This window comes from Mustela erminea, chromosome 2 (assembly GCF_009829155.1).
Source record: "Mustela erminea isolate mMusErm1 chromosome 2, mMusErm1.Pri, whole genome shotgun sequence".
Lineage (NCBI taxonomy): Eukaryota > Metazoa > Chordata > Mammalia > Carnivora > Mustelidae > Mustela > Mustela erminea.
The window spans coordinates 69724559-69738655 of NC_045615.1; the positions used below are offsets into that span (position 1 = coordinate 69724559).

Here is a 14097-nt window from a genome sequence, read left to right on the forward strand (position 1 = left end):
TCCTCTGAACATAGGCTGATATTGGTACCTATCTTATATGGTTGTATGAAGATTAACTCTTAGATATTATTATTTATCTTTTTGAAAGTGGGGTGGGTCAATTACTTAGCTCTTCATAATTTTTTATTATGTTAATGACATTATATGTAGTTACTTCCTTAAACATTAAATTGGTACTTCAGTATTAGTTCCCTGGAATAGATTTGGTTAATTATAGACTTCAGCAAAACTTTAAACATTCTTATAATGTGAACAGTTTGAAGTATATGGTGTGAGAAGTCTGTAAAAGATAGTGATAGGATATGTCCCTTGCGATATTTTATCTTCACTGTTTAATCCTGGGACTTTATATTCTCATAGTCACAAGGCTAAGCATCAAATCTAGTTCCTTTGCAAATCTTAAGGATAGTGAGTGTTTTTATTTAATAAGCCTTATCATCTTTGAGCTTCTGGGGACTATACCAGTCCCAGACTATAAATTCTTTTCTTTTTTTTTTTTTAAGTTTTTTTTTTTATTTGAGAGTAAGAGGGCATGTGCACATGCACACAAGTGTGGGGAGGAGTGGAAGGGGAGGGAGAGAATCTCAAGCAGACTCCCTGCTGAGAGCCAAGCCAGTCCCCAGGGCTGGATCCCAGGACCCTGAGATCATAACCTCAGCCAAAATCAAGAGTCAGACACCTAACCAACTGTGCCACCCATGTGCCCCTATAATTTCTGGTTTTTAATGACCTTAAATGAAATGTTGTTTTCATAATCTCACTTCTCTAAGACGTTTGGTCCAGATCATCTATGTCATATTATCATGTGGGAGCTCTGGAGTGGTTTGCTTTGTCTGTCAAGATCTTTATTGTACTGTCTACTGTCTTTGCATCAGAGTTTCATATGATTTCTACCCTTTGCTTTGTTGGCATGCCTTTTCCCTGATGTGCTGTAGGTATGCAGAATTGGAACAATTATGCACAATGCTTCATGTTCTGCCTACTTGTTCTTCATGCTTAAAGGAGAGAGGTTCTTTGCTTCCTCTTTTAAGTTTATTACTAACGTAATGTCTCCCTTACCTATTTCTATTGAGACTCTCTAATAATTGAGAGTACCAGTATAAAGAAAGCACTTGGTAAATGCAACAGAATTTTATCTTGGCCAGTGTCTTAAGGATCCACATTATTCTTATTAATATTTTTCTTGTATATTCATTCATTTTTGAGACAATTGATTTTATTTTTTTTTTTATCATTGCAGTAGGTACTTAGTTCTGTAAAATATGTTTAATTTGCATGGCCTACAAACATTTGCATATGTAATTTAAGTCTAACTCCAAATAGGCAGTGCATTTTCATAAAAAGAATACTAAGGAAAAAAAAAAATAAGATATGGAGAGAAATAGAGTCTTATGCTAGTTCTGCCGTTAAATAATTGTCCTTAAGCAAGTTAATCAAATGTAAGCCTTGGTTCCTTCTGTGAAGGGAATATTTGGGCTGTATTTCATCCAGTGTAGCCTTTAGATACACAAATAAATTGTATTTCATTCAAGAATTTATAAAGCAAAAATTTTATAATTGTGTACATCATGTGTACATTGTTTATTCATTCCTTAAATGTAAGTTAAAGTACTTCCTTGTCTCTTAAGGAGTAAGATTTTAAAAGCAGTTGTATTCTTTTAATTCTGTTTGTAACTAAAATACAAGTATAATACTTTATTATTAAAACAGAGGAGTCTGGTTAGCTTTTTCTTTTGTCTTTTGAAAATATATTTTAATATAGAAAAATTTTACATTTACTTTTTGACTATCTTCTTAGGTAGTACAATAGAGCTTCTATATAAGGAATTAAAAATAATATTTTTCTTTATTTTTTTTATAATAGGGGTCTCAGTTTACCTTAGCAATCATATTAGTCATAAACATTCTGAATCTAGTATATTATATCAAGAATTTTCCACTTGATCTTCTCATTATTTTTCTCAGTTAAAAGGTTATCATTATCTGGAGAAAAGCAAGATATTTAGAGGATTAGAGGTAATTAAAAAAAAATCTTCCCCACTGTTTCTTCCCTACTTCTACCAGCACTTTGTCAATCACTGAGAGACATTTTGCATCTAGTTGACATTCTCACCATTGACTAGGATCTGGTGTGAAACAGACATTTTCACCAGAGCTCTGGTTTTTCTGGTGTTTGAAAAACCTCATTTTAATGTTAAAACAGACTTCATAGCTAGTTGAAAATGATATTATTAATCCAATTTTTATTAAGAGCATTATTCTTTTTTATTTTTAATCTTATATATTATTTAAATGTGGAGATACTCCATATAAGGTTAAAATGTTGAAATACATGTTGCAGTGCAAACAATACAAGTATATAAAAACATTAAAAGATGAACAAAAAACAATATATCAGGAAAAAGAATCACAATAATTAAAGCAGCAGTAGTGCTACTAATTATCGTTGCACATGATGTTCTAGGCACCCTACTAAGTACTCTACAAATATCATTTTATTTCCTCTTCCTAACAGTTTATGAAGGTTGTGTTAACTGCTTGTAGGAAAATATGGAGGTCTTCATTTGGAAAATGAGACTGCCAAGGGGAAAAATGATTTTCAGAGGATTTATGTCACTTGACCTAGGATACACAGGGTAGTCATTAGCAGAGCCTGTGTTAATATACAGACTTCAGGATACATCTACAATTAAACAGAGACAGAAGAAGGAAAAAGATAAGGAAAGAAATGGTTGTAAAAAGCTCAGGCGATAGATTACCAGCTGGAAAAGTGGCGCCCCTCTACTGTTGACTGATCTAACCTTTTAAGGATTATCAGCATCATAGTGTGATCTGAACTGATTCTAGTGAGGGGGGCGGAAAAAAAGGAAAGAAAACAAGGAAAGGGATTCCGGGGGGAAGTAGCCTTCAAATATAGTCTGAAGAATTTAAGTTAAAGATATTGAACAAATCAATATTCCTAAGAGTTAATTTAAAAAATTAAGTAAAAAAGTCCTTGAATACAAAATTTTGATAAGATTTTTTTTTTTTTTTTTGCAATAATGAGGTAGTGTAGTTATAGAAAATATCTAAGATCCATTTACACTGAGCATGTTGGGAGAATTGAATTTGATACAATGTCCATATCCTTTACAAGGGAGATAAATTATATCAGATTTAGAATCAATGTAATCCTTATTACTCTTTGGTTCATATGGATTTATTTTCCTATTGTTATTCTGTGCCGGGAATGGCCAGCAATCCCTGTACCAACAGATGAAAAGATTACTCCAGACTTTACTGTGAAAGAGAGGAGAAGCCAAGGGGATCAGCATTCCGAGAGGAAGACACTTGGTTCTTCTTCGCTCTGGCTTTTGTTGGTCCTTCAGGATAATCACAGATCCTTACCCTGTTTCTCAAGCAAGTGATGTGGGTCTTATTGAAACTGGAAGGATCTGTTTATGGGAGAGATAAGATATGCTAATCTGCTTGGTCTATGAATTCTGTTAACCTCAGCCTAAAGGACAATGCATACGTATCTCTTAGAACACAGGGTGGCTGTTTGGGTTCTTAAAGCTTCTGGAAGGCAACTCCCAGGGGTATTCCAACAGCAAGAGTGGTCACACAGGCCTCAGCATTCCCAAGGCGCATACTCTTCTCTGAAAGCTTCCCTTGCCCCCAGCAGCGTGATCGTGATCGTTGTAGGTGTTACATTTTAGCAAGCCAGGTATTATGGCTGATTTCATGCTCTACATTAACCCAACAATTCTGAGTATTTAAAGTTTTCAACATGATTACACGATGCATCTTTCATGTTTTCTGTAGAAAACAATCCCTTTTCTGAAGATGGTTTAAGGCACAGTCCCTCATCTTTCAGAAGAGGTCATAAGTTAAATGGGATAAAGGAAATTACCCCATTTTATATGCTGTGAAGCCGAGCCTCAGAAAGAATCCTCCGTGGTGGCTGACCTGAGACTCACACCTGAGTCTCTGTGATTCCAGAGCCCAGATGCCGGGCCACTGCATATAATGCCTTCATTCGTGTTGTTGTATTTCTCAAACTCTGGTTCTCCACAAGGCCCCCTCCAAGAATCTGGTTGAGAAGTCAAGCTATCTCTAATAGTTATATAACTTAAATAGCGGCTAATGCACTGTACTTCCACCACAAGGTATGTTATCGAGATACAAAAGCATAATCATCTTAACCACTTTGCCTGAACAGTTTCTTTTTTTAGACTTCTTTCTGGTGAACTTTAAAATAACTCGGCATCCCAACTACAGTAGTTAGTTCCCACCCCCCCACCCCAAAAGGCAGTCTTTTCATGCTACTTCTTACATATCCAAAATTGCAAGGTCTCTGTTGGATATTCAGTATCTTAATACTAGCTAAGTAGATTTAACAAAGCAAAGTATCATTCGACTCAAGGTCCTAGCCAAAAACAGAAAGCACTTTCACATTTGATCATTTGAATATAGATTATTAAAGGATTTATTTCTAAGATTGTAGGTGGACTATAGGGAAGGCATGAGGGGTAGTATAGTCTTCCAGGAGCTAGGAATAGAAGAGCTCATGACCAATCCCACCACAGCAAGGTGAGAGTTGATGTACCAAGACTTCAAAGGAGAGAATTGGATGGCCAGGGCTGTTTTTGGCTTGAGTGTAACCTTTGGTGAAGAGACACAGCCAGGCTGAGATCTTTTACAGAATGGTTGTCTTGCTGTGTTCCCCATACCCAGCCAGAAGCCAGAGGGCAAGGTAGCCCCCTACTACAACCTAGAGTGCTTTTTCTGTCCAACATGGAGCAGAGGAGAGAAAGGTAGAGCATGGATCTGGAGGGTAAAGTGATGATATCTAGCATAGAAATTCCAGAATGTTGGGACGGGAAGAGAGTTGTAACCCAGATGAATTGTATTTATTAGGAGGAAAGCATAATCCAGAGTGATGGTCCTGGAAACAGAGACAAAAGATAGGCTCTTAGAGTTCTGGATAAATCAGAAGCTCTTGAAGTCCTCTTAATTACTCACCACTTCTCATTTTCTCTGACTGTCACCTACCTTTTCAACATCTCTCCTTAGGACAACCTTTTTCTCCCTTAAGCTTGAAATCTTCATCTAATTTCTGTACTCAGGATTTCATTTTCTCTCTCACTTCTTGCCCATTCTTACAACCCACCCACTCTCCTTTCTGTCCATGCCACCCAAGAGAAGTAAAATCCAAGAGACAGAAGGAATTTGAGGATTGTTCTGGAATCAGAAACTACCTGAGAAGTATCAAGGTCAGAAAGTTGTATAAATAACAACATAGAGTTGGGCCATAATTTTGTTTGACTCCATTTTAATGCTATTATTGTTAATAATCAATTTCATCTCTAAGAAATAATTGTGTAATTTGGGTTGAAAAATTTGTACGGAAAACTTTCGAAGAATGAAAAAAAATGTCTATGAGCCACAGGACGTGTTTTAGGAGGATTTATAAAAATAGTGAAATTCAAGAGATCAAAGATGGACAAATCAGATTAAGAAGAATTTGGGAGCAAAAGTTCTGTTAGGACAACCAAAATGAAGATAATTTAGTGATACCATCTCAGCCTTGTAGTTCCAAGCAAGTAGGGCTTTTAAGTTCAACAATTGCTGCAAAATCCGCTTTTGCATCTTCCTGAATATGAAAACACAGGACCAGCAGCATGTTGTTTCACATTGAACCTCTGCATGTGAGATCTCTCTTGCCCTCTCCCTCTCCATTTCTTCCCTATATTTCTTTGTCTCTCTAGCCCTCTGTTGAGATCTCTCACTGTGTTGATTTCTCTCTCTTCTCTATCATTTAACCAGTAGCAATTCTATTACGGATCTCTTGAGGCAGTAGGAATGAGATCAGGAAACGTTCTCTTTGCAGCGGCATAAAAGACAATCTCGACTTTTTTTTTTTTTTTTTACGTTAACTCCAGATTAATTCTTTAATTCTTTTGGCAGGATGGTTTGACACCCCTTCACTGTGCTGCAAGGAGTGGGCATGACCAAGTGGTAGAGCTTCTGCTGGAACGGGGTGCTCCCTTGCTGGCAAGGACTAAGGTGGGTCATTAGGAGTAAGATGGGATCTAAGGAACTCTTTAAGCCACTCTTCTAAAAGTCTCTGTTCTTCTTGAAATCAAAGCATCAGGCCAACATTTTCTAGTTACTCAATAATTATGTGCTAGGAATGAGGAATATATATAAAACTGTTTGAAAATTATTTAAAATTAAGAAATACATGCATTAAGATGTATTGATTGTATACCTTCAGGTTCTTCCTATGTTTTTACCTGCTACTCTTTCTACATTTGGTGGACATTTGAATATACTCTATGTAGATGAGTGATGTAAATGAGCATGTTGTATATAAATGAGAATATTTCTTATGTTCTATAGGTATACTTTTATGATTCTATAAGATTATGTAAAATACATATAAAATTGTCTTAAAGTAGCACAGTTAGCAATACAAGATAATCTTTTAGCTCTCCAGTCTTTATCTCTTAGGCAATACGAGTAAAAAGAAAGACTTACCAGTGGTGTTGGATGATTATATTCAGGATTAGTAGGTGATATGGAAAGCACAATCTAGAATAGGCCATCTACAAAGAACCATTAAACAAGCATAATGTTCTCCATGTCTCAGTACATCTAGCATTTCTTGTCTTTTGTCATCAGTATGCTCAACCATGAAGAAAACTCTGATGGAAAACCCCACTGGGAGCTGATTTGTTGGAGTTTTTCATTATAAGATATATTTTTCAAGCGTTATTACTGCATAAGTCCCCATTTTTGTGTGTGTCTTTTTTTTTTTTTTTAAAGATTTTTATTTATTTATTTGACAGACAGAGATCACAAGTAGGCAGAGAGGCAGGCAGCGAGAGAGAGGGGGAAGCAGTATCCCTGCTGAGCAGAGAACCCGACGTGGGGCTCGATCCCAGGACCCCGGGATTATGACCTCAGCTGAAGGCAGAGGCTTTAACCCACTGAGCCACCCAGGCGCCCCTAAGTCCCCATTTTTTTGCCAAAAAAATATCAGGAGACACAAATATAATGATAATTACACAGAACTGTTTAATAAGATATGCTGTAACCCTCAGATCCTCAGTACAACAAGAATTTAGACAAAGGACACTTCTTACATTTGCTCTGTATTCCACCTCTACTATAGCCCCTGAACAGGGTTGGTACCAACCGATGCTCTTACCAGGGTAAGCTGAGAAAAATCAGACAGCCAACATCAGCAAGTCTTTTTCAGTTTATATTTTAATTGTATATTTATTTGAAATTATTTAGAGCAAAAACCAATCCACACATTTTTAAAATATGTGTAGGTGAACCTAATCTAAAGATGTGTCCGACAGGCCATGAAATGGTGACTTCAAATTGTATGTAGTATTTTCACTCTCAGACTGATACCATGAGTGTTGTAGAGTTTTATCTTTAAAATGTGACATTTGGGGCTGAGTAATGCAGAGATAATTGACTGTGGAAAGGTTTTGTTTTATTTATTTATTTATTTATTTATTTATTTATTTATGAGCAAGAGAGAGGAAGAGCATGAGCTGGGGTGGGGAGTGGCGGGGAAGCAGGAGCCGAGGGAGAAGGAGAAGCAGGCTTTCCACTGAGCAGGGAGCCCAATGTGGGGCTCAACCCTGAGATCAATGTGGGGCTCAACCCTGAGATCATGACCTGAGTTAAAGGCAGACACTTAACCAACTGAGCCACACAGCTGCCCCTGTAGAAAGTTTTATTGAGTAAACTGATTGAAATTTAAATGGAAGCATAGTAACAACAAAATTTCGCCACTCATGTTACAACCAATCAAAAGCATCTATCGAATTGAGAATAGGCAGATTTGCTCTCCCACAAACTATTAAATAATCTTATCTACAGAGTTCACCTATAATTGTCATGTCACTATTGAAACCAATGGGATTACCTAGATGAGATTTTTTTATAGGCCTTCTTATAATCTCAAACATCATGGATATGTAGGGATCTAGCATAGAATGTCTGTGGCTGCATGATTATATCCACTTTTATTCAGTCATTCATTCATCCACACATCCACTATCAGAGTAAGTAGCTACAGTGTGCCAGGCAGTGTTCTGATCAGTGAGGAATTGTCAAGATAACTATCAGGATAAATGACACACAGTATATTTGTTCAAATATTTGTTCAAAAAGCTCAAAATTGAGCGGGTAAGATAGATAAGGAGATAATAACAGAAAGTAGAGCTGTGTTCAGAGTAGAGAACACAGAGAAGATGACCTAACCAGGTGGGGGAGATGATACCATTTTAGCCCGAAAGTAGAATGGGTGTCTAAGGCCAGACTCTGCTTCCCCTTCCATTAAAACTCCCAGTTCTGAATCATCTTTTATTCTTACCTGAAGCAAATATTCATCTATCTAGTTGTCACTCCACCTCATTTTTGGAAAATGACAAACTACGACTCTTCTCTACAACCCCTATTCTAATTCATGTAGACTTTAATGATCGTATGGCAGTAGATAATCTTTCTAGTGGACCTCTCAGTTTGGTAGCTGTAAACCCTCTGGAATTTCTGTTATAACCTCTGCCTTTCCAAACACTGCCTCTAGATTTCGGCCTCCTTTCTCTGGGACCCCAACTCCAAAAGTGTGTTTATTCTCCTGAGTCTGTCAGCCATTGTTTTATTGTCTCTTATTCACCTTATGCCCTCGCCTCTGCCCAACAGAACTATTCATACCCTGACAGTCATACTCCTTTGTCATACTCCCTTGCTATATTTTACCCTGAGTAAATCCATCTCGCATTCTTGCAGCTGAGTGTGGTGGTGGGAAACACCCAACTGGGTGCTGCCTGGGCTGGCTTTAAATTCATGATTGCTTACCTCAGTTTACCCTTTAATGCTGCCTGACAATCGGTATTTTTCCCAAGTATATTTACTCTCATTCCCTGCTGCCTTATTATTCTATACTTTTTTCTTTCTTTAGTCTTCTTGGACTTCTTTCCTTGTCTTCACTTTCCAAGCACTGAAACAATTGTCTTCCTATCTACCCGATTACAGGAATCAGCTCATACAGTCTATGTTCTCTCCTACTGCTATCATCTGACATGGTTGTTTGCTCCTCCCTTCTCAAAACACCTTCCTTTCCTAATTTGCCTTCTAGAACATTACACCCAGACTCTGTCTTCACTTCCGCTCAGTCTCTTTTCCTGTTCCCTCTTCCTTCCCAAGTCTCAGAGTGTTAGAACCCCCAGAGCGCACTCTTTGTGTATTTGTTTATCTGTACTCACTAAGAAATCTCATCCAGTTTCGTCTTTCAATACTTCTATACACTGAAGACACACAACTCTGTAACTCCAGAATTCTGTATTGTAGATGTCAACTCACTATTGCTGCTCAGATGTCTACTGTGCATCTCCAATTTAGTAAGTTCGAAACTCAGCTGCTGATATTTTCCCCACCTTATTTCTAATCCCCTTGTAGTCTTCTTATCTCAACTAATGGCCATCACGTTCTTTCAGTTGCTCAGGTCAAACTCGGTATGCAGTTCTTGGCTCTTCTCTCTGCTCATAACCTGTCACTAAACCTTGTCACATCTGCCTTCAAGATATCTCATAATCCAGCAATTTCTTAACAGTCTAATAACCATCGCCCTGGTCCTGATCACCATCAGTCCTACCTGGATTGATTGCAAAAGGCTCTAACTGTCCCCCCGCCCCTTTTCTCTTTTAAGCCTGTTCAGTATATTCTCAGCACAGCAACAGAGTAATCCTGTTTCCTAAACCTTCCACGAGCTCCCCCATCTCACTCGAGGTGTGAGTCAAAAACTCTGTTCTGACTAGCAGGTTTCTTACCTGAGTTTCCCTCCTTATTCACCTGCCTTTAGCTGCATCCTCCGCTCTACTCTTCATCAGTCATGCTGGGTATGGTCTCAACAGGACATGCCTGTTTTTGCCCCCCCCCCCCCCCGAGATTCTCCCCCCAGATCAGCAGGGCCTGCTCTCTTACTGTCATCATGTCTTTCATTAAAAATCACCTTCTCAGTGAGGCCATTTCTGGCTAGCCTATCCATAATGCACTCCTATAGACAAACTCCCTTGGTTATCCTGTGCTTTGGTTTTCCTCTTCACACTAGTAGTCTTCTAACATACTATTTTAATTCTTATTCTTTTTGAATTGTCTGACTCCTGGCTAAAATGGGACCTTCATGAAGACAGGGGTTCCTAGGCTGTGGTACTCCATGTTGTACCTCACTACTCGATCAGGCCTTGAGTAGGTGCTTAGCAAATATTTGTAAAATGTGCCACAGAATTAAATGGTGAAGATTTTCTTTTCCACATAGCTTTTAAGTGGATCAAACAACACTGAAGATTGATGGAATATCAGAGAAACATGCCACCCATCCCTCCAAACATTGCCAAGGCTGAATTTCTCCTATACTTCGCCCTTGTGCTACCTTTCCCCCAGTGCATACATACCTTCTTATCAACCTGCTGTTCTTTCTCAGTTAATTTTCTGAGTTTTTTAATATAAAAGCAGTAATTATGAGTGAAGAGTATTTCAAAAACCAAGAAAGTATGTAAATAATTTCAAAATCACATCCACTTCTACCACCCACAAACCACCACAATTAAGGTATTTGATTTGAGTTCTCCCTCATTGTTGAAATCACCTTCCTTGTTGAAAATATTGGGCCACTGGCAGATTCTGGCTTTTTATCTAGACACAGTTTTTGCTTCTTTGAATGTAATGACTGCCAAGCTGGATACTTGGTCAACAATTACTTCCTAGTGACTGTATTTGCATTATTTGCATTGATTATTAAGAAAAGACCATATTCCCCTCACTTTAATGGGCATATGTTTTCTAACTTAGTTTATTCCCTAATTTTCATTTTTTTTTTCTTGTAAGCTTAATTATTTAACTTTAAAAAACAAGAGTCTCACCTAGACTGATAATCCTCAGTGAATATGTCCCTGCTATTGACCTTGTCCAAGAAGTAAGACTAAAGCTGTTTTGGGCAGTATCACTTACGACAAGTTTATATTATCCTCCAAGTTTAAAAATTGGGACACATGGTCTACATTTGCTTCACACTTTTCTAGCTCTTATCTGACTGCTTTCTCCAAGTTTAATTCATGTCTTATGATAGGAAGAAGGAATCATAGAATTTCAGAGCAACATGGATCTAAGAGATGATCGAAACCCCTTTCTTTCCCTCATGCACCCACTTGCTCCTCCGTCATCTGCACCCCCCTCCATTTCGAAGTAAAGAAACTCTTGCAGAGAGACTAACTGAATGGAATCGAATACAAATAATTTGAACCTCAGCTAGCACTTGTTTTGTATATCTAATATTGCCTTAATAATTGTGAGATCCATCTGAATTGTCACATAATACTATGTATTCATTCTTAAAAGGTATATTAATTTGTGTTTTTGCCCAAGAATAGCATAACTATGAAATTAAATGTTCTCTTAGCTTCCCTTGACACCACACATAATCCACCATACATGTAGATGTCAAAGGGAGATTATTTTTTTTCCTCTGCCACGCACTATGCCAAATATCAAGAATTGACACTGCTATGTTTTACAACCTGGAAATCATGGCTGAAATGTGGGCTTGGTTTTGTTTTGTTTTGACGTACAGAATGGGCTGTCTCCACTTCACATGGCTGCACAGGGGGACCACGTGGAATGTGTGAAGCACCTGTTACAGCACAAGGCGCCTGTTGATGATGTCACCCTAGACTACCTGACAGCCCTCCATGTTGCTGCACACTGTGGCCACTACCGTGTGACCAAACTCCTTCTGGACAAGAGAGCCAATCCAAACGCCAGAGCCCTGGTAACCTGGCCTAGTTCGCATTAACAGAATATAGATTGAGACAAATATACCACAGGGATTGACCAGTACACACCAGCCAAAGCATGGTTTCAGATACATAGTTAATTCTGCTAAGTTCATTAGCTCCCACAAGTGGCCTACCTACTTCATGCCTTCATAGTTTGCTGTTAAATGATGGGGAGCAAGGACAGATTTAGGAAAACACCAAGGTAACATTTCCACGACTAGCGAGCTACAGATAGATATGAAACCTCTGGAGTGATAAGCAATTGTAAGTGAAAAATAGGAAATCATAAAATAAATTCTAAACACCTCGATATAGAGTCAGAATAAAAGTGTAAAAAAGTTGAATGTTATTAATCTCTATTTGGAAAAAAAAAAGGCATTTAACATAGAGTAAAATGTAAGCCTATGGCAATATAGTGTTCACTTAGAGGATTTCCTTATTGACCTCATTCCCTAAACACGGTCTAATGTAAAAGTGATGCTTAGCATTTTACTGTTCTGGGAAGCATTTTATATACATTATTCCAGGAATTGCTCAAGTGACTCTATGCGAGGCGGTCCCTAGAGCAGCCTCTGTATTTCCCAAGGTCTAATACTGAATAAATCTTCCTTGCTTCACTTACATTCTAACAATAATCATTGGAAGTATTAGGCATGCGCTAATTTATGCTCTTGTTTCCTAATTCTCAAACTAAAAGCAATCGTTTTACCCTATACATTTACATAGTTAATGTTGGCTAAATTAGTCTTCAGATAATATTTAAAATGAGAGAATGCTGTGAGAATTATTAAATAATAAATCTTATTTTTATTAGAAAATTTTCCATTGGAATCCATTTATTCCTAAATGCCCAGGAAGCAAATATACTTTTTTTTAAATCTATTTATTTATTTATTTATTTATTTATTTATTTATTTATTTTATTTCCAGCATAACAGTATTCATTATTTTTGCAACACACCCCGTGCTCCATGCAATCCGTGCCCTCCATAATACCCACCACCTGGTACCCCAACCTCCCACCCCCCGTCCCTTCAAAACCCTCAGATTGTTTTTCAGAGTACATAGTCTCTCATGGTTTACCTCCCCTTCCAATTTCCCCCAACTCCCTTCTCCACTCTAAGTCCCCATGTCCTCCATGCTATTTGTTATGCTCCCCAAATAAGTGAAACCATATGATAATTGACTCTCTCTGCTTGACTTATTTCACTCAGCAAATATACTATTAAGTTTATGTGCAATTATGAGAGGATACTTATTTTCTCATAAGGAAGAAAATACGCATTTTCAACTGGGTAGTGGTCAATAGCTTATAAAACATTATAGTCTCATAATTAAAAACCATTTGAGTGCTACACATACTTTTGGTTATTTATGTCCAGCTTACTACATAGCTCATAGACAGGAAATGGCTTAACAAACATTGTGAAGAGTACTAAGTCATTAGGTTAAGTAAGACAATATGCTTTCATGGGAACTGCTAAGTGTAGAAAAATATTGACTGATGATCAGTCTCCACTGAGATAAGCAAAATAATTAATTGGCAGAATAGATACAACTATACTACATAGGATCATTGTTCAAGTAAAAATATAGTACTTACACATAAGGATTAAGCATGGGACTAGTTAACACATTTTTATGTACTTATCCCCAGTTCCTGCACATTGCCTAGTTTGGAAAGTTAAAAATGTCTTAGAGAATTCTCCACATTCCTTTGCCTCTGAGACATATCTTCTTCCAGTTATTCCTGAAATTCTCCATTCTTTTCTTGAAAATATTTAAGAACTTAATGACCACGTTTTTATAAAATAAAATGTATCTGCTTGGCATTTGTTATAAAAACTTTTTAATATAAGAAATATAATTTCTGGATGTAAAATATTATCAGCGTAGTGGGTTTTGGTAATATATAGCAATTCCTTACAAAAGTTTCTTAATGGAAGATATATAACTTTTGAATATGAAAAATTATGAATGCAAATAATGATTTCTGCTAATTTGCAACACCCCCTCCAAGAAGAAAATGGTAGCAGTGCTGAAACATTTATTGTAGAGACAGTCATGCCTGTAGTTGAAGTAAAACAGACCAACAATTTGTAGCTTTAAGAAATGGCCTTTCATCAGAAAAATACATGCTTATCTTCCACGCACCTTCAAGTCATTTCACAACCCAACCAACTTCTAAAGCATCATTGCCTCTCTGGTTTTCCTTCTTTGCAGAGCAGGCCCTTGTCGTTTTCTTCACTTCTGTTTT

At 37.4% G+C, this 14097-nt stretch overlaps 1 protein-coding gene across 50 annotated transcripts in view; it reads left to right on the forward strand.

Annotated features, from left to right (window-relative positions):
* Positions 1-14097, forward strand: part of ANK2 (ankyrin 2) — a 664974-nt gene that overhangs the window by 532543 nt on the left and 118334 nt on the right. For all 50 annotated transcript variants that reach the window (XM_032333193.1, XM_032333196.1, XM_032333191.1 and 47 more), the window contains 2 exons: positions 5950-6048; positions 11636-11833. In XM_032333193.1, the coding sequence (XP_032189084.1) occupies positions 5950-6048; positions 11636-11833 (297 nt within the window). The remainder of the gene's footprint in view (positions 1-5949; positions 6049-11635; positions 11834-14097) is intronic.